At 40.4% G+C, this 21,179-nt stretch overlaps 1 protein-coding gene across 4 annotated transcripts; it reads right to left on the bottom strand.

Annotated features, from left to right (window-relative positions):
• Positions 1-2,160: 2,160 nt before the first annotated feature.
• On the bottom strand, positions 2,161-20,621 carry ASB5 (ankyrin repeat and SOCS box containing 5). 4 transcript variants are annotated; one of them, XM_053455282.1, is made up of 8 exons: positions 12,959-13,083; positions 12,402-12,602; positions 7,306-7,385; positions 5,883-5,990; positions 4,468-4,618; positions 3,516-3,650; positions 3,064-3,255; positions 2,164-2,478 (listed from the first exon to the last, which is right to left on the bottom strand). In XM_053455282.1, exons 2-8 carry the CDS (start codon positions 12,511-12,513, stop codon positions 2,333-2,335), a joined length of 924 nt encoding a protein of 307 aa, XP_053311257.1. In that variant the 5' UTR covers positions 12,514-12,602; positions 12,959-13,083; the 3' UTR covers positions 2,164-2,332. The 4 variants fall into 4 exon arrangements, with proteins under 4 accessions (XP_053311242.1, XP_053311264.1, XP_053311257.1 ...); XM_053455267.1 differs by lacking the exons at positions 12,402-12,602; positions 12,959-13,083 and adding an exon at positions 20,397-20,621 and having other exon boundaries at positions 2,161-2,478; XM_053455289.1 differs by lacking the exons at positions 12,402-12,602; positions 12,959-13,083 and adding an exon at positions 10,090-10,179 and having other exon boundaries at positions 2,163-2,478.
• Positions 20,622-21,179: the final 558 nt, after the last annotated feature.

The raw sequence follows: 21,179 nt of genomic DNA, 5'->3' as shown, positions 1-21,179 counted from the left end.
AGACTTAGTTGGAGCACCGGGAGATGTCATTTCAGTGTGTAGGAACCTCAAGAGAGCATAAGACCTGCCTCTCCAGAGCCAACTATGGTAAAGTGTATGTTAGTATGTGTTAGTATGTTAGTGTGCGTAAGTATGTTACTGTATGTGTGTAAGGATGTCTGAGTACTGGATGTTAATGTGTGTAAGTACATATGTTAGTCTGTGTGCAAGTATTTTGCTGTGTTTGTGTATAGGAGTTGATTGGGGCTCCAACCTTACATCTTGCATGGGGACCCCAGCATATTGTGTTATGCCACTGCTCATATACAATCATTTAATATGTTTGTGTGAACTGTAATGGCAGCCTGTTCAGTCACACTTATCAGATACATCCCCCAAATACCTTGCATTCTTACACACTCTGGTATATTCACTAACACACTTAACACAAGAACATTTAGAAGCGCATACATTGCTACTTATAATGATCATTAGCATTCTGTAACACATTCATAATTATTTACATAGACATATGAATACACAGATGATCACAAAAAACAAACACATACGATCCATGCATACAGTTATAAAAATAGGGAAGGTCATCATTACATTGATGGTTAGCGGATGGTACAGGAGATCTGCTCCGCGTCCTAGTAAGGGTGAACACCAAGATATAACACCATATATCAGGGATACCTGAGCTGGTAGTGGCAAAGAAAATGGTGCTTCTTCCACACTTGGTTTTAAATCAGTGACCCTTAAGTGTATGGATAAATGGAAATGTGCATTGTCAATTTAGCTATTCTGGTCATGGAGCTAAGATAATTTTATGGCTAGCAAGTTTAACTCAATAATAACAGGTTTACCTTTATAGTCGCTTATCCTCAAGTTAATTACCGTATTTATCGGCGTATAACACGCACTTTTTTAACTAAAATATGAAGCTGAAATCCTACCTGCGTGTTATACGCCGATAAATCCTAGAGGCTCCAGTGGCAGAACTACCGGGGTCGCAGGGGTCGCAACTGCGACCGGGCCCTGGAGTTCTGCCAGTCAGGGGGGCCCAAGGGGTGCCGAGCGGTTGCTGAAGACGACCGCTCGGCAACTCTCGGGGCCCCCTGACTGACAGAAATCCAGGACTACTCTGCTGGCCGCCGCCGCCTGCCTCAGCGCTTCAACTCCTGTGTTGGAAGCGTGAGGCGTTTGTCTCGGGTGCCGGCGCTTCACGCTGGGCGCCGACATATGACGTCAGACGCCAGCGCTCAGCAGTGAAGCGCCGGCACCCGAGACAAACGCCTCACGCTTCCAACACAGGAGTTGAAGGTAAGTGACCGGGGGGGGGGGATCAGGGAATGAGAGGAGATCCTGAGAAGGGGGGTTAGGGAGGGGGTTAGGGAGAGGAGATCCTGAGAAGGGGGGTTAGGGAGGGAGAGGGGAGATCCTGAGAAGGGGGGTTAGGGAGGGAGAGGGGAGATCCTGAGAAGGGGGGTTAGGGAATGAGAGAGGAGATCCTGAGAAGGGGGGTTAGGGAGGAAGAGGGGAGATCCTGAGAAGGGGGGTTAGGGAGTGTGTGTCTGATTGTGTGTGTCTGAGTGTGTGTGTCTCTGAGTCTGTTTGTGTCTGTGTCTTAGTGTGTGTCTTAGTGTGTGTGTATGTCTTAGTGTGTGTGTGTCAGTGTGTGTGTGTGTGTCTGAGTGTCTTAGTGTGTGTGTCTTACTGTGTATGTCTTAGTGTGTGTGTCTGAGTGTGTGTGTCTTACTCTGTGTGTGTCTTACTGTGTGTGTCTTAGCGTGTGTGTCTGAGTGTGAGTGTGTCTTACTGTGTGTGTCTTACTGTGTGTGTCTTACTGTGTGTGTCTTACTGTGTGTGTGGTTTCCCAGATAGCAGTGATTCTGATGAAGTTTTTTTCTTTCATATTTGCCTTATACGTGGTATAAATGTTATAATAAATGTTATAATGTAATAAATATTATTCCAACATTAAGTTCATAGCTTCCAAGTTAAAATTATTTTTTCATACTCAAATTTCCTTGTTAAAATGGGGGTGCGTGTTATACACCAGTGCGTGTTATACGCCGATAAATACGGTAAATCACTTTGCTAAATTTGCATAAATATGTATTAATTTGAAAGTTGGTGAGTAGGGTAAATACGTCAATCAATCCATGCTGGCTGTAGAGTCACTAATGACAATTCATAATATGTCTACCAATCTGAAAAACAGCCAAAGAATTAAAAAAAATCATATTAAAGAACACTGTCAGGGCAGCTTTTCAGTATTTGAGTTCATCTTTTCATAGAGCCCTCACTTTTTGATAAAGCAGTGACCATAAATAAGCAATTTGGATCACTAAAAGTTTTTTATAGTCTCTCTGTATTGTAAAAAATCTATGAGCATGGTCGGAAGCTGAAGTTGTGGTATAAGATGAAATCTGGATCTTCCTATGCAGTTTCGGATGCATAATCTGCAGAGCTGGCACAGTGAGCATGGCGTGGCTAAAAGAAATGTAAAAATGTTATTAACAATTTAACTTTGGAGCCATCAAGCAGAACGGTTATCAATATATATTATGAAAGCACAAGTGATTGACGTTTTTGACTGCACGTCAAACTTTCTTTCCGCAGAGAGGTGAGTGTTGTATTTTGCATCACTCATCTGCCTGGCACTTAGTTGTCGTTGTATGTACCTGCTGACCAATGCCACAAGACTTTAATTAATATTAAATATATTGGCTACACAAACATTTTCCTTTATTAAAAGTATCTAAATAACGGGAAGGAAAGCCCCTCTTTCAAAAGACCCCCATATTTGACATGCTCCATTCAATACTTTCCCTGTAGAACACTAGATATGCATTTAATATACTATTGGCATCTGATCTGGAGCATCTGCTAATCTTTTGGGGATGAGAGTATATATTGTTTGAGAGGATAGGAATGGGTTTACGATGACATCAATAGGAGCTGCAGATCAAGCTACTAAATCTAGAGTCTTCATGGTCGGTATTTGATAATAATTCAGAATCCCTCATTCCTGTTGCTTAATGTTAAATGTCCGAACAAAACGATCTGAATACTAACCTTCATATAAAAGCAAGTGGCTTTCCACTGAACTTCTGGCAGCAGCCACATCCACTGGCCGTTTGAAGTCTATATTTTTGGCATTAACATCAGCACCAAATTCCAACAAAAGATTCACAATGTCTGTACTGGACTGCTGAGCGGCAGCGTGTAAAGGGGTGTCTAAATGTCTGCCTCGCTGAACATTAGCACCTAAGAGAAGGTTAAAAATATGAAATACAACATAAAATAGTGTCTTGTTAATATAAATAAGCAAAGTCAGTAGGAAATACTTTTAATCAAAACCTTCCACGGGCTCCCTATTAAATAATCATTCAATCTAAAACCTTCCAAAGAAGGTTTGGAGTTTTTTACTTTGTAAATAACAAGTAAGTGTGCTTTTGAGTCACACGTTATTCTACAAGCCCAAAGCAAAGGAGATTTAACCCAATAATCAAACGCTGTGTGCTCACCTGCGTGCAAGAGCTTTCTCACACATGTAATCTGCTGGCCTTTGCACGCAACATAAAGAGCTGTTCCTAAATGGGGAATGTCTTGGTCAACATCAATACCCCTAGAAATCAGTACATCGAGGCATTCACAATGACCTGCAATTACCAAACACAAATAAGAAGGAAATTAGTAGTTGGTGTCGGAACAATATTTCTATATTACATGATACCAGGTACAATGATCTCTCTCTGGATATTATTATTCATTTTTGCTGGAGTCTATTAGCTGAATAATCTAGTTTGCTGATACAGGTCATGGATATCAGTCGATGATTTATTTGCCTTGTGTTAATCAGTTTTCCTCAATGCATATAAATTAGGCTACAAACTCTACACTGCCTCTTTATTGCACCGTTTGGTGCACATCAGCCGCAAAATACAAGTTTAGTTGAGGTGCAAATGGTATGGAGTGACATACCCAGCGACCCAAACAGCCATGCAAACAGCGTAAGTATAGATACCATGCACACTCCTCTTTATAACTGTATAAAATGAATGAGCATCTAGATAGCTTTAAGCATCGCATAATTAATGCTCAGTTTAATAATAAGAAACTGTTTGACCGGGGAAGCTGAATCTGGTGCCAGTAATGAAGATTATTTCTACAATAAACTCCATATGTAGGATATGGATAAGTGAGATCATCTTTAAAATGCCTACAGTGTCATAATGCTCTAAGCCATGACACTATTGTTACATTAACATTTTTACTTATTTTAGTAGCCAATATATACAATATGCATCTTTGTGTTCCTTACTTGTTAGTCAGATCTTACTCTGGTGCCCTAAGACTCTTGTAACATGGGGAAGAGTTAAGGTGAAACTGGTCTCACGTTGTTCATAGGAAACAAGCATGGTCTATGGGACTATGAGAACATGGTGTGGGAGTCTGCCCAACCGATGACCACATTACCTTTACTGGAAGCCTCGTGAATTGGTGATGGAAGGCATGATTCCAATTGAGCTTTCGCACCGTATTCCAAAAGTAGTTCCGCACAACTAGCGCTGCCTCTTGAACAGGCATTAAATAAAGGAGTCACGCCATCAATTGTTGTAGCATTCACCTAAAACATATCACAAAATGTCTACGTGGAGACATGAAGCAATGTGTCTCAGGTGGGCTCTATGGGTTTCATGCAAATACACGGAAGTCATACTTATTTAATTAAAAAAAGGTTTGTCAGTCTGGAAATACCCAGTGCACCAAATCATCATAAGGTAAGTATCAATATATTTGCCTCTTAGCATCCATCCTGATGCTCCAAGTTACGTAAAGTCCATAATGATCCCCAGTGCAGGGGATAGCAGAAGCAAGGTAACAATGGTTGCGACGAATGAAATGTATCCCAAAATCCTTGGATATTGATAACTTAAACATATCGATCTAATTTTATTCATACATCCTCGTTTGGATCCTGAAACCACATAGCCCTAATTACTGCTACAAGAGAGTTACCTTACTACTCTATTTCCACCCCTGCTTTTGCTTCAATTATCCATACTATTCTTTTCGATTGTAAGCTGCTCATGAGCATGGCCCTTTTAAACATGGTGTAAAGTACAATAAGGCTAGGTGGTAAGCTTATGGGCAGGGTTCTCAACTCCTGATGTATGTATTAATGTATATTTGTTATGTATGTGTTAAGCACCCCATTTAAATTGTACTGTGCTGCTAATTTAAAATAATAATAATTCTCCCTATGTTGGTTCTTAGCTGCGTAAGAACTGTCATTTTTCAGATTCCCTTGATCCTACTTCTTACATCTTTATACACCCTATCAATTGCGTCTGTTGTTTCTTTTATGCATGTACAAAAATGTGCTGTATGGGAGAGCTGGCATCTTGCTGTTGCAGCTTTTACCATCCTATAATACCCAAACACATTTACATTAATGGCTGAACGCTTAGAAATAATATCTGGAGCAAGTGGACAGGTCAGCTGAAGATGTACTTTGGGTCCTGGGGCTCACATTTTCAGAAAGAGCGGCCTGTAAAAAAAAAAGTTGCATTCTCCCCTCTGCGTAAAACTCTAGCCTACTTGCTGCTCAAGCGGTGAAACTCAGTCCTACCACAAATCTATGGCACAGAACATAATTTATCATTACAATGGGAGTTTCGCGCCAAAAGCATGCTTTATAAACCATCAACTGGTTGGCTTAGAGCACTTATTGATATTGTTAGCCTGAACTAGTGTATCTTGGTAAGTATGCTGCAATGTCTTAGTTTCCAGTGGCATCTTATAAGCACAGCTAAATATTCTTTTAAAGACAAGTGGTGCTGGTATTAAAAATAACTATGGTTCATTGTACAGTTATTCTTGTAGCTTACGTTTGCTCCTGCTTCCAGAAGGGTCCGTGCACATCCCACATGATCTCCCAGGCAAGCCTCGTGCAGTGGAGTCACGTGATCGATGGTGAGCGTGTTCACATTGTAACCCTAGGTGTGAGACGTAATTCATTTAGGTTACATATAAGTCAGCTTATGGTAGGGAACATTTCTCTGGCTATGCTAATAGAAACATAAAATAATGTAATTCTTTAAAAAAAAAAATGAATGCACAGAAAATACTATTTATGTATAAAAACAAGTAAAATTATTTCTTAATTCTTAATTCTGCAAATTTAAGATCACTTTGTATAATATGATATACATTAAATGTTGACATGTCTTTACAAACTTTACCAAGCTACATGCCATTTTTAACATGTCCCCCAAGGCATGGCTAGGCACATGCCCATATGTATATTACGAAACCAATGTTATCCAGGAGAAGACCTCCATTGTTCTATGCACTTTTGTTGAAGAGTTAAAGGGTTTCTCAATTGTTGGTACAGTATATTGTTGGAGGGAACAGCTCAAAGAGATGGCAGACAACAATAGGCTGATTGGGAAAAGAAAAAAAAAGAAAAAATGTTGGTGCGCTAAGCTAGTCACAGGCTCAAATAATACAAATGTGTAATACGAGGCCTACCAAAGGTAGGCCTCGTATTACAAATTTGTATTATTTGAGCCTGTGACTAGCTTAGCGCACCGACATTTTTTCTTTTCCCCGTTTGCACATATTTGAGGTTGTTGGCTCCTCAGCAGTCTGGTTGCAGCTTGCTGTCCAGGGGTTAATAGGGAGGAGGTTTAATTGCACCTCCCCCAACACATTAATAAGGTTTTGGTAGCCGTATAAACTGCTCTGTGTGCCCACTATGTAGGAGGTGAGAGTAGGTTCTCACCCTATTGAGAGTGTGCCTTGACGTGGCGGGTGAGCTTAATTATGCTTTGGCCAATTCATATAACCAAAACCTCTCATTTATATTATGTTTATATATTTGTTGCCAACTTTATTAGGGTAAGAAGCGCAGACAGTTTTTGTTTCTTGTAACAATAGGCTGATTACCTCGTTGTAAGACACTATTTGTGTTGAATTACCTAGTTATGGATGAATCTCTATTAATTTTGGTGTCATGGGGTAATTTATACATTACAAAGTAAAGTACTTCCCATCTTACACAATAGCTACGTTTCACCTCTATTCGTACGACGGACAAATATGTGCATATCGGTTACAAAAAATAAAATAAAATGCGATTTTCACAATAATCCAAATCTAGGCATTTTTAATTTACAGTCTAAAGTTATTTAGCAAATTGAAATAATTATCTTGGGCACACAAAATAAATCAGTATAAAAATAAAAAATATAGGGTACAAAGCCAAACATGGCCCCTGAACTGTGGAAAAGAGAAACTGTATTTTTCTACCTGTGAAAGCAAAGTTTTCAGGGCAAGAAGACGCCCTTGACTAGCTGCTTCATGCAGTGGTGAGCGATCTGCCCAGGAACCTAAATGACAAAATAAATACAAATCATGAAAAACATCATATTATAACTAACATCTGAGCAGCCATCAGAATGTGCCCTCCATAAGTTCTATATGTACTTTCCTGGGTGATTCACAAGGATGATATGGATAACCCGTAAGTCTAATTGCAGCAAATTAAGGATCTATTATTTCTCAACTTTTTAGGCATTTTTTGCAATACTGGAATGCAGAAACCTGAATAATACAACATAGTATTTACTACTGCACACAACTGCATTAAATATCAGGTGACATTTGGAATCATTTGTTGTTTATATCAATCAGGAACAGTTTGTTCAAATTACTTTACAGATAAGCACTATAATTGTTAAAAAAAATAACAATAATTTGTACTTAGCTGTAAACAAACTTTGCTTTTGTGATAAAATAAATCTAATTATCAGTATGAGCGATCCTAAGAATTACCAATCTCCAATACTGATCAGCAAGAGTAAAGCATCATGGGTGGACAAGCCAGCCCTTTACAGGGCAAACCTATTGAAGGCCACTTGGTCATATAACACACAATCCCATTAATACATTGTAGGGAACAAAGCATGACCACTGAATTCTTTTCTGCCTGGAAGGTTGTGATTCCAACATTGGCAATGAGAAACTGACTGGTTTGGTATGAAGTGGAAGAAAAAACTATGCCACGGAGACACAGATCTCCTGCTCCCAGATACACACTTGGGGAAAGGGATTGCAAGGCCCCTTTGGGATAACCGTTTTATTGGAATTCATATACCGCTCCGGCTTACAGTGATTTTCTACACATGAATGTAACTGCTGAACAGATTCAGATTTGTGAAATCCGAAGAGCCAGGAAAGTCCTCTGCACACCTATAGTGGTTATTGATGTCCGTCCTATACAGGCCAGTAATATTGTGGCCCAAGACACACCAAGACACATGCCCAATGCATTCTATGACTTTGTAACACTTACTACAGAGTCTGGAGAAAATACTTTTCAATGTTGTAAATATTTGTGTATATTTGCATTTGATATTTTAGGTCGGTGATTAGGGAAATATTTGTTCTGGTGGTCACACTTGTAAAGTCCATGTACAAATAGGACAATATGATTAAGACATATAAAAGTAGCATTTAAATATGTGCAAATACATCATATTACTGTCGCACATTGGAAACCCGCTACCGGCAGCTAGGCAGCAGTTAGCCAGGGCAACGTCCATGTGCTGACCAGATCTGTGTACCATACCGGGCTCTCCTGACTACCCGCTCTGTGTACTGACCTTGGCTACATCTGACTACCTGCTGAACCCGCCATTGACTGACTACCTGTCCTGTATCATCCTGGGGCTACCCGTCTTAAGCATCTCCTATTTACAGGCATACGGCCCTCCGACAAGTGCTTTGCTACCGATACTGAGTTCCTCTCGAGCCTCGCCACTATTGGGCTCCTCAAAGTCCCTGATCTCCTATATTAGGGCTTAACCCTATTTGTGTTGAATAACCTTTTGGTGCCATGGGGTAACTAATACAATACAATGTAAAGAACTTCTCATCTGACACAATAGTTACATTTCACCTGTACTCATACAACAGACAAATTATGAATAGTTATTCAGGGTGAATCCTGTGGTGTGTTCTCCCGCTACTGGCATTGTGACAATTCCAGAGTAAACTCCATACAGCCCATATAAACCCACTCTCCCTCAACTTGGTGGCTACCCTTGGTAGATGCATCTAGCCACAGTGACTCCATGAATCCTTGGTTGCCACGCTTGGGCAGCCTTATGATGAGCAACAAGTTACAAATGTAGACTGGTAGGTCTGAATATTACCTTCTACAAGCTACTTTTAAATGGAAAGTGTGTCTGTATTAAGAGATCACATTAAATAAATGTACCTAAAACATTTTAGGAAAATGCACAAATTCCAACATAGTTACAACAGATCAACGAACATAAGCCTAGTGAGAGTATAATATATTAGTATATTCTCCTAGTTAAATTGACTGTATCTTGGTAGATTATCTGCTAGTTAAATGTATAATTAAAAGGCTGTGGGAACCCCATAATCCATGCAGATATTTGAATTTCTACGTTCAAAATATTTACTGATGTGAAATATCAAAGTGAATCAACTTTAGCCTCCGAAGACGCAATTTTAGGATCACTTAACATAACTTAAAAATAAAAATATGTGACAAACCTGAATCAATATCCAAGATAACACCTGCAGCATTCCAAATGCTCTCAAAGTCTTCATCCAGGAAACTGGATAATGCCATCTCCCACCTCATCTCGTTGACAAATATCCCTGACACTCAGCTACTTAAATGTATCGTGTAAAAAGTTGAAAAAATATCTATGCCAAAATTTTAAAAAAATATATTTGCTTACCAAAAAAGTTCAAAATACCCACAGCGTAACCCAAAACACGTGTAATTAATCATTATGGATAATAATAATAGGTGCGTAAGCTGTGTTTAGACTAGAAACAAGATCTGGAATCATTTGATATCATTTTTTTTCCAGTTCCAAGATGGCGGTTGTTGCTGAACTCTGGGCAGACTATATTTAGGAAATATTACACTCCAAGTCATCTGAGGTATACAAACACGAGTCTGCCTGCTGCAATGTTCCGTAAACAGACTAGCATTCAATTAAATAAATGTAACAAAGATAAGGGGTAAAATAATTAAGTTCCACACCGTACCTAAGTCTCCGTCGCCCCACGGTACTTCCAACCATCCGTTATGCACTAAAAACAAACTCATATCTGTGCTACATTCAGCTCATATTAAACGCTGTTCCATGTTTGAGTGATTAGGAGGGCAGCTATGTTTGGGATGTCGTAATATAAACCACTTCACAAATAAGCGTGTGTGGTAATGTGAAGCCCAGATGCATTTATTATACATAGTAGGGGGCTGGACGCACACTCCACCTCTACTCTTTAATTCTTCTCAATCAAAAGCTGATTGAGGTTCATGGGAGTTGTAGTAGCTATAGATTTTGTCTATAGTAAATTCTGTAAGATATAGTTGTTAGTCGTGTTAAACATGCCATTGCATATCAACACTCTATTCGCTCATATATGAGTTGATTGGGTGATTAATGCAACAAATGTGACTTTACATTTTGTGAAACTATGAAAAGAAATGCAATAGATAATACAAAATTACTAAAGAGGAAACAAAATGACCCAAGAAGGGCGGCTGTTCACTCCCCTCTTCTTAAACCAAGTGGGCAGTGGGGGGTAATAAATCAACTATGGTATGGTGCGTCCACCTTTATGCCATCTATGCCTCTCAACCCGTTCCACTGACCATCGATACAAACCTATTACATTTCAGTTGACTTCAGCGCTACTGAAAAGTGTTTTTGGTTGTTGGGGTTTATTGGATGAGTTGCGGTTACATGAAAAAAATCAGCCATTCTATGTATGGCTAACCGTGTTTCTCCTGCATACTGAGAATGACTCTATATAATGACATCACTCTATATAATGATATAGCACCATAGTCACGTTGTGCAAATGTAGATATTAAGACTGATGCAGATTGGCTTCCAATCTCTTAAATGACATAAAAGTGTAAAACTATTGGACCTCCTGGTGCATTGCTGAGTAAGATCTATTGTAAAGCGGGAACGAAAGCAAATGCATAGAGGGGGTCCTGATGGATCCCTGTATGTACTTGGATGCACAAACACCAATATTTTAAGGCTACAGAAATCTTAGCATTAAAGCATATATGATGAGTGGTGATTGAGTGGTGATGTAACATCTACAGCTTTCTAAGGAATGTATTCACCAATCTTGACTAATACAGGAGAGTCAAGCTTTTTAACTCCCTAATGCCCCTATATATTAGGAAAGGCGGCAAATGGCCACATGTTGGCATTTCTGCACCACTCTTTCTCTGTGAATCCATCTGCATTATTCTGGGCTCCTGAAGTACTTCCGCAAAAGGGCAGAGCCATGGCATGCACCACGGAGAAAGCCTCTCTCCATTCCTCCAATCCTTCACAATTCTCTGTCCTTTTGCAGAAGTATCTGGATAACAAAGCCGATAGTGGGGAGAAGCGGACGAAGAAAGAAGACAGCAGAACAAGAAGAGGCAAGAGGAAAAAGCAGAACTGAGGAAAAAGACAGGGACACGGAATTGGTCGGCAGACAAGGTAGGGAGACATTGTAAGGGGGGGAGTGACAAGGCCCTAGACTCAGTCGGCTGCGCGGCAGTGCCACAGATCTGAGGTCCTAATAAAAGATGACCTCAATTGTAAGACAAGATCTTTTTTGAGATGATTTTTTCTAAAAAAACAAACAAAACAAAAAGAACCCTTCAAGCAAATACGGTACTTTACAACGCATTCTTCAACCTGTAATAAATAACTTGCTGCCTCTATGGTCTCCCTTTTGTTCTTCTCTGGGCTGCTTGAAGCACCCAAACAGTCGCAGAAAAGCACCACTTTTGAAGTCAGTTGGTTCTTGTTAGACCACCTGGAGGCGGCAGTGACTACGACATGCATGCGCTTTAGCGTATAGGAGTTTTATTCAGCTGAGGTAAATTCACATGTGACCCCCTTGAACAGATTTAAACTCGGGTACCATATATGCATTAAAGTGCATACGATGGCTGGAGTGTCCTTTAATGTTTGCCGCCGCGAGAACAAATACAGCAATAAGCAATACAATTAGAGGACGGTACTGCGTGTAAGAGCTTACAATCCAAATTAAAACCCGGTCTTCATAAATGTCTTTTTGCATAACACCTAAATATTTTGAATACCTGGGGCGGTGTCGCTGGATAGCGTTGTGTCAGTTTTATGCTACATTTAATGTTAGTTTAACCCATGAATCTGCTTTTTCCTATCTTATATCAGAATGCAACTAGCGTCATGCAGCGAAGCCGGCAACAAATCTTTAGTCAAAAGGCACCGACTCTCCACGCTGCAATCTAATTTATCTTCATGTATCATGATCCATAGAAACAGTTTACAGGCCTCCAGCCCTTTCCTACTGACCTTGGTTAGTGAGAATACCCCAGCTCGCTCTGCGCTTTGCCGGATACTTTTCCCGAGCGTCTGAGCTTCTTTTCCTCTTGCGGCTGCCCTGCGCTTCCGTCTTCACAGACATTCTTCTGGGTTCACCTTCTAGTGATCTCTATCTCATTGGATCAGCGACACTCGGGAGGGGGAATCTGCATGTTCTTCCTCCTTACCATTCTGATGAGGGAAAGTCTGCACTGAATGCACCTTTTCAAAAACACTGGAATCTTTTTAACGCTTACTCGTCGGAGGTAGTGGGCACTCAGCGGGGGAAGGGGTGGACTACTCTAGCACTTTCTATTTTTAAAACAGCAAAAGAATCAGCTTAACTGCAAACCGCAGCATGATTTTTTTTCCCCCTAATCTACTCTGTAGATCTGGGAAATAACCCTGCTTATCTTTCCCTTTCGCAGCGCTACCGAAACTGTTAAAACCGGAAATATTTTATTCTATCTTTTTGTGGATTTTTTTTATCTTGCTGTATATTGATTAGGATTGTCAATTAATTTCGTAATGATAATTATATAATATACCTCCTGGGCTCAGTCCCATATTCAGTAGCAGATGCAAGAGGGGAAAAAATATAATCCTCGTTGGAATAGAATACAGCTGGCATGGATGGCGGGGAAAGGAAATCTATTTTAAATATTTTTAGATTTTGGTAAACAGAGGTTGCATCAGACCTGCTCACTTAAAGCGCAGAGGCTGTTCGGGAGTCTATTTTGGTCCTGGAAGAGAGCCAGGAGCGTCTCTGATCGGTGGGGACGTAACTTTGCTTTCCCACGTACAAAGTGTTTCATTAATGTGCTTGATTAACTTTTTGGCTGTGAAGCTTTTCTCCATGCAGTCCTTTTACCATTGTAAGTATCAAGATGTCCCTAGATCCGGATGCCTTATCCAGCCTGAAGCACCCGTAAGACCCCCCCCAAAAAGTAAACCCATGTATAAAAAAAAAAAAACAAGAAACATTTATTGATGTAGACAAAAGGAAAAGTGAACCCTATTCGTTAGTCATTAAATAAATCATCGTAACGAATATATCATTCTTCCTAGAGTACTATATGGCATTTGGCTGAGAGTCTTCTCCAGACATCGACACCAGTGAATGGTTCACAGGCTTCCAAGTCACCGGCGCGTTGATAGTGGGCTCAACGCTGGATTGAAGCTTCAGGGGAAAATACATTGGGAGTGTACTCGGAGAGCTCATACTTGCCATCTCTCCCGAGTCTCCCGTAATGGGGAAAGAGAAAAGGACATTCAAACCATAGACATGCCTCTTACAAATCATGATTTTCTTAACTGGTCTCCAGATAAAAAATAGGTCAACTGGTTACGTGATAAATTAGTTTAAGCAAAGTCTGTTCACGGTTCTTTATTTATAAATAGTAAGCTACTGGGGAAAAGGCCAATTCTGTAATTGCTGAAAGATAATCATACCGAGTTATTCTTGATTTTTCTCCAGACAGCTGAGCAGTATATACATCTGGGAAAGTCTTACCTATACTCCGCTATAAAGTGTTCTTGTATTTACTATGACCCGACAGACCAGGGATGTCAGTGGATAATAATAAATGAACATTCGCATTAGGTTATGATGGCTAGCTTGAGAATAAAATGCTACAATTTAAGCACACACAATCTCACTGTAGATTATTAGAATACAGTAGGTTGGGATACAAAACATCCATAAATATTACCCCCATAGTAAGTCTAGGACTCTAGGGCAGGAGTAGACAATCTTCGGCTCTCCTGATGTTGTGGACTACATGTCCCATAATGCTCTTACAGTCATTATGCTGGCAAAGCATCAAGGGGAATGTAGTTCACAACATCTGTAGAGCCGAAGACTGCCTACCCCTGCTCTAGGGGATGAGGGAAACTACAACTTCTTCTGGTTTTTAGGGTCCTTGGGCAGAAAATGTAATTGCACATTAATAACTAGTGGTCAACAATCTGGGGATGAGCCTTCACCATTCAGCCCAGGAGGCAAGCCTACTAACTAAATACCCATTAATACCGTGTCCCAAAACAATACTTAATACAAACAATCAGATGCCGGCCAATGCATAGTTGCATAAAAAAATGACCATGTAGAAAGTTCATAAAAAGGGAACAAAAAGGATGCAATTAGGGTGTAAAATGCTGCCTGAAGCCCTAGTTGCTCTTGTCTGTCTGTACAATTAAAACACACAGAAACAGCACCAGGCAGTTGCCCAAGATGTTCAGAGGAACCCCCTGCCCGTTTTTCTGAATAGGAAATAAAAACAGCAGTAATGATCCAATGTTTTTATGTCATGAAATCAACTGTTAACGACGGGTCTGTATGAGATCCGCTTTCACTTACAAATCCATTAATACAGAGCGGCCACTAGATGGCAAACAATCATCTCTGTAAATCGCAGTATTTTGCTTTCTACATGGCTGGAAAATAATGCATTAACACTGCTTCATTCTCTAATGGCTTCCTTTGTGTGACCGCTGTGTTTTCCCCATTCAGGGGCGTAACTAGAAACCTCAGGGCCCCCGGTGCGAGAATCTGTTAAGGGCCCCCCCCACGTCATATGCCGGCGCTCAGTGTGAAGCGCTGGCACCCGAGACAAACGCCTCACGCTCCCAACACTGCACTCTGGGCAGCGCTGAGGCAGGCGACAGCGGCTACGGTGGCGGAGAGCAGAGGCATCCTGACTGACAGAACTCCAGGGCCCGGTCGCAGTCGCGACCCCGGTAGTTCCGCCACTGTCCCCATTACATTTTTCATGGTGTTCCTTTTGCAGAATCCCCACATATGCATTTGCCCCTTCCTCCACCCCGCACATATGCATTTGCCCCCTTCTTCACCCCCCCACATATGCATTTGCCCCCTCCTTCACCCCCCACATATGCATTTGCCCCTTCCTCCACATATGCATTTGCCCCCTCCTCCACCACCCACATATGCATTTGCCCCCTCCTCCACCACCCACATATGCATTTGCCCCCTTCTCCACTCCCCACATATGCATTTGCCCCTTCCTCCACCCCCAGGTATTTTCTGGAGATGTGTTCCGCCAAGCACTATAGGCAGTGGTCTGTTTAAACACCTGTGCGCATGCGCAGCAAGTACCTAGATAGATTTCAAGCAGCCAATCGTTAGCAAGAAATGACGGGCGACAGAGAGGGAGGGCAGCTGCAGCAACAGGACTGCAGCTTCGAGGTCAGATAACCCCATATAGTTGCATTGTCTTTACAGGTAAAAAAAAAAAACCCAAACACTGGCGCATATGACCAGTGAAATGTAACGGTATACATCACAACTACTACAATTACAAATGTGTAATAATGTTTCCATTAGTCATCTTTTTGCACCTATGACAGTTGTATAGTTCCTTTCACAGTGAATTTTTGTAGCTTGTTTCCCAGACTTAACACTTTCCCTGCCAAGACTGCCCGTGAGGTTGCGCAATATTCTCGAGGAGGGTGTGAAAGTGTGTGCATGCATGATCTCAGTAACAAAGTGCCAATGGACAATGACTTCGAGATGGACTAAGAATCAAAACAAAAAAAATGACCTCCAGAACCAGGACGGCTTTCTAAAAGGTAGCAATGAGAAATAATATAATAAAAAGTAAAATGTATGTATGAGAAACCCCATTTGTTTCCATGAGGGAAGAGTAACCAGAGGCAGAAATAACGTATGTATGTTTTTTTTCTTTAAAAGCACGTTATTTTTTAGGTTGCCTCTGAGCCAGTAAGTTGCCAACACTGGTTTTGACTTTCTTGTTGACACCAACTAGACAATTCTTTTGATGTATAATCTGTCCTTTTGTGCATTTACTTCATATTTATAGATGTGATCTGCGCGGAATGAATGTCATACACTTTATTTCCCACAACAACTGCTGCCGACTGACATTATCAATTGTTAAGAATGGAAACTCCAGCCATTCATATCGTCAGTCTTTCCGCTGTTTTCCAGCACGGTGAGATTCTTTTGGCCTCCTCCCAAACGGCAGGACAGCAGCGGCATATGATGCTGAAAAATACAATCCCGTTCCCTAGACCAGGCTATCGCATACACACCGCTGGGAAACGACATTGTGTATGACATTAACATGCTAACATGTTTCATTTCCATGTAGTAAATCAGTCACTTGATATAAGGTGAGCTACACACAGCCTGTATTAAGTTTTGCAATGAGAATATACAAAGGTCAGGGTCAGACTTTAAGTAAGGTTGGAATATATTTGTCTCAATCAGTATTTAGTTATCGACAATTATACATAGAAGCATGGAATTTAACTGTCTGCCCTTTTTTGATGATGTAAGGGGTTTAAACCCTTATCTGTTTTTGGTCAGGTTGAATAGTGAGGAAAGCTTTATGCCTACCCCATGCCTATTTAAATTCCTTCACTGTATTAGTGTCTACCACTTCTGCTGGGAGACTGTTCCATTTACTACTACCATGACCTCTTGTTCTTAGTGCTCTTTTTTTTCAAAAAAGCTTCCCTCCTGTCTAAATCCCTTTGAGTATTAAAGGGGAGTCAAGGAGAAAATTCTTAATACTGCCCCCCATGGTTGCTTGGTACCCGCAAATAAAACAGTTTATACCCCAAATGTAAGACTTATCATCCTTTCCACTGTGTCCGCACTCCCGCTGGCTTTAGTGAGTTAATCACATCCTTGTTGTGATTTTGGATTCGTGTTCAATTTCACAGTATTTAGGATTTTTTTTTTGTTTAATCCATTTAATGTCTGGTTTTGGAAATTCGGAATATACGGACAGTAAGACGGAATCAGACATCGTCAGAAGCAACTATATCGGTGTTTCTCTTACAGCTAAACCCGTTTATGTCTTCTCTGCCTTTAAACTTTAATTTTGGTGGAATTCAGACAAATTTTGCTCATAATAAATGACTGGACAATGTTGGGTCTGCGCTGTGCGGGTATGTCTACGCTGTCGTAGGTATTCACACAAGTGTATATATTTTCCAAAATAATGTCAATAGTTCATAGCGCAATACCATGCAAATTTTGGAAAACAGTAGTGGAGATTACTTGGAGTAATTCTGGTTCAAAATGAGAAAAGTCCGTTTATCCCGTTAGCAATAAATCAGTAGGATTATTCCACTGGTTGTGATACCGTGGGGGTTATTTAAAAACTTCAAACATTTTTGAAGTGCTGGCATTTCTACTTTTCTCCATACTCTCCTTACTATATGTAATCAAATGGGACGTCCTGTAGCCCCCTGAAGAAGCCAGAATGGTGAAACACGTGTCGCCCCCCCTAGCCTGTGCATCCGCATTCATACAGTATTACTTATTGATGAAGAATCCGCAATTCGCTCAATTCTAATTTACATTACATTTTATCTTGACGGGGTCCTCAATTGCTTCAATACCTCCTACACTGTAGGCAATTCAATTCAACACGACTTTCCCTTAAATGTTTTATCAATGAATCCTACTGTAATATGAGAAATAGAAAACAAATCTCTAGATCCACCAGTAGGGTTAGGATTGACAGTAATAGCAATTCATTTTTAATAAATAAAAGTTATATGTTATATTTGTTATTTCTTGCCTAATTTATCTGTCCATAAGTATCTAAGGTTTTACCCCCTTGGGAAAATGTAGTGTTATAAATCTGGGATTTCTTCCTTGTCAAAACTGGACAGGGCTCAACATATACCAGAGCACAAGTAGTGCTGCATAAATTCTGCGCTATTATAATCCCTGGAAGGCACTAGGAATTTGTAATGTAAATGTAGGATTTAGTAAAGTGATGTATACACACCATATAACAGAGTAATGGAGTAAACAATAGTGTGCCTTCATTCTCACGGTTACCATCTGCCTTTTGGCATACAATGCGTGCCAATGCGCGCCAACACCTCTCTGTACAAGCGGTACTATATGTAATGTACTCCATACACACATTATTATTACACCACTCTTTTCAGCAAACTACCTTGGGTATTTTAAATTAAAAAAACAATTAGCACAAGCACATTGACAACACGTTTTCATTAATGGGTAAAGCACATATAGCCATACATGTCTGAATAATTACATTTACCAACAAGTTAAAGGGAGACTCCCATCACAGTTTTTTAATATTATTACTATTACAAAAACACAGCTTTTCAACACATTTCTTTTTTCGAAACGATAGTTTTCACACAATGCAATGTTTTTGGCATCGTTATATCTGCTACGGTTATGTTTCCATAGCCCAATCTACTAAACAAACAACGGCGCTTTATGATAAACCGATTTCCTCAGTCTTAATCACCCAGAGAGAACCTCTGACTAATGGAAGTCTACAGAGGAAAATACTTCATTAGCTAAGAAGAAATTCATATTATCACTACTATAAAAATATCTGTGCTTGGGTAACGAGTGCCATCCCCAATATAATGACTGTGGCACCAGCCATATCTACAGATAAAAGAAGTCTATTTGAAAAATAGACCTGTGACAGAAAAAAATGGTGGTGTATCGAATGTAATTAAATATGTGAACATCGCCAAGTAATACGTATAAACTTTTGCATATATTTTCCATTCCAGATGTGAGACCACCACAAAAACCCAACAAATAAAGTACAGCCCGTCAGTATTGAAACGGTGACACACGATTACTTGGTGTGACTTTGTACGTCAGCATATTGGATTGGAAAAGAACCAATGATAGAGAGGATAAAGTGCAGACTGTCAGCTGTTTACATCCATAAGCCATGAATTCTGTACAAACTACAGCCCTTTTCACAGTTTATTCACGAAATGGCGAGTCGACAGAACAATTTGCGTGTTAGTTGTGGTTTCAACGTCTTCACTTTACTATAAATTACGGAGGACCATCCCCAGTGAGCTTCTGCAGCAGAATCGGCTTGTTTGGCCCTAGTTTGGAGGAATGTGGTTGAATCTGAGAAGATAAGATGTTTTTGCAAATGTCAAGAGTAAGCCTGCTGCGGTCATCAGCAGTCACATCATCAATAACGACTAATGATCTAGTTCCAGGGGCAAGCTAGTTAGATACACACAGTTTGGGCATGTATGGCCAAACACGTTCAACAGACGAGGTGGTCTGCCCCGAGTCTCCACTTTCATCACTCTGGTGTTTATGTAGTTCTTAGCAAATTGTTACCTAGCTTTTCTGTTCTAGAATATTTCTAGGTTATTTTGGTGTATCTTTCTGCAATTCCTACCTGCTTGGCAGTCTGCACTTTATTCTCTTAGGGTTACACTTAGTGGCCAATGTAACCAGTGTGCAATCATATCATCCTGTCCTCATGCTATGTGGGATTATTTATTTTTGAAGCTGGGTTTGTTGCTGTCAAAAACACTTATTCCGTTCACTACCGCCACATAAGCACCTATGCAGAGAACAGTATTCAGACATGGATGGGGTAGATTACAAAACCAAGGGTGGGCGCCATATTAGCTTCTGCATTACTATTCCCGTCACCCTCGGTGATCTGCAGAGGGGTTCATATTGTCCAAGTCTGACATAAACAGTGGTAAACGCCTCCTGTTCTCATTTATGTTTCAGAAAATGTGTAAGTTAATAAAATCTATTAGAATAATAATTATAACAGAGTGCTTTTTTAATTATATATATATATATTTTCTTAACTGTATTATAGCGATATTAGTGTGTGAGTTGATCTCACACGCCTCAGGCATGTTTTGTTACAGTGCAACTTATAAAGGCATAGTTCAGCGATACATCCCCCTCCAGCACTAGAGAGTTCAACCCCCATCACCTCCAGCCAGCCATAGTAAACCCCTTAATCACTTTCAGGGAGTCACAATACTAAACAAAATGACACTTAACCCCATCTCCAGCAGGCCTGCTATCACCAAAGAACACATATAGCACCACACTTTGCCCTGCCCTGAACCGGTGTCTATTTACCCTTTCAGTAAAGGGGTGGGGGCAATCATACGGTTACAGAACACGGCTTACATTACTGGCACCACACACAGTACCTTGTCCTTGGGTTACAGTGTAGAACTCGGCGGCAATCCTTGCTGCCTCCTTCCGATTTCCCTTCACAATGTAGAAATGGCTAAGGATGGCAAGACTGATTTTAACAAACAATTTGAAGCAGAAAAGTGCAAGGATGGTGAAATAAACATTTGAGAGCTGCTGGGCGAAAGGTTTTTCCTCTAGCACCGTCATCGCTGTCCCAGAGACTTTGTCGGTGTTTGGAAGTTGTCTAAACTGTGTTGACACCGTGAGCTGCTCACAACAGCTGGTACTAAGGAAATCAGATAGCAGGTGCTCATGATGCCTGCTGCTGGAAATATGGGCATTATTTATGCTGCATATAACTTGTAAAATTAAATCCACGTCGCTAGGGACACAGAATATTATTGGTGTAAATGGTTTAATGCTGTCGTCATCACAGTGTCATTCTACGGGATTTATGCATTGACTTTTCTTATATTAAACATGATTTAAAAACCATCGCAAATCAATGTAGTTTTAGAATTGAAAACAAAAGTTTATGTGAAGTGGTTTCATAGACACTTTATGGAGATTCGCATTGCAAATTGTCACCTGCCTCTCCAGTATTAAAGTTATTTAATTTAAAATGTATTTCACCAAGCAAAGAAGAGGATGATGCAATTTAGCGCTGCCACGGAGGTTGTGGGTAGCGAGCCAAATTAACTGGCCCAAAGACATGATTAACCAGTGCATGTATGGTACTGAATTTAAAAATCAAATTTCTGGTGGCCTTTTTGTTCATCTCTAAGCATCTTAGGAGA

This window comes from Spea bombifrons, chromosome 1, assembly GCF_027358695.1.
Source record: "Spea bombifrons isolate aSpeBom1 chromosome 1, aSpeBom1.2.pri, whole genome shotgun sequence".
In the NCBI taxonomy this organism is placed as follows: domain Eukaryota; kingdom Metazoa; phylum Chordata; class Amphibia; order Anura; family Pelobatidae; genus Spea; species Spea bombifrons.
The sequence above is the reverse complement of the archived record's forward strand: the minus strand, read 5'-3'. Positions and strand labels throughout refer to the sequence as shown.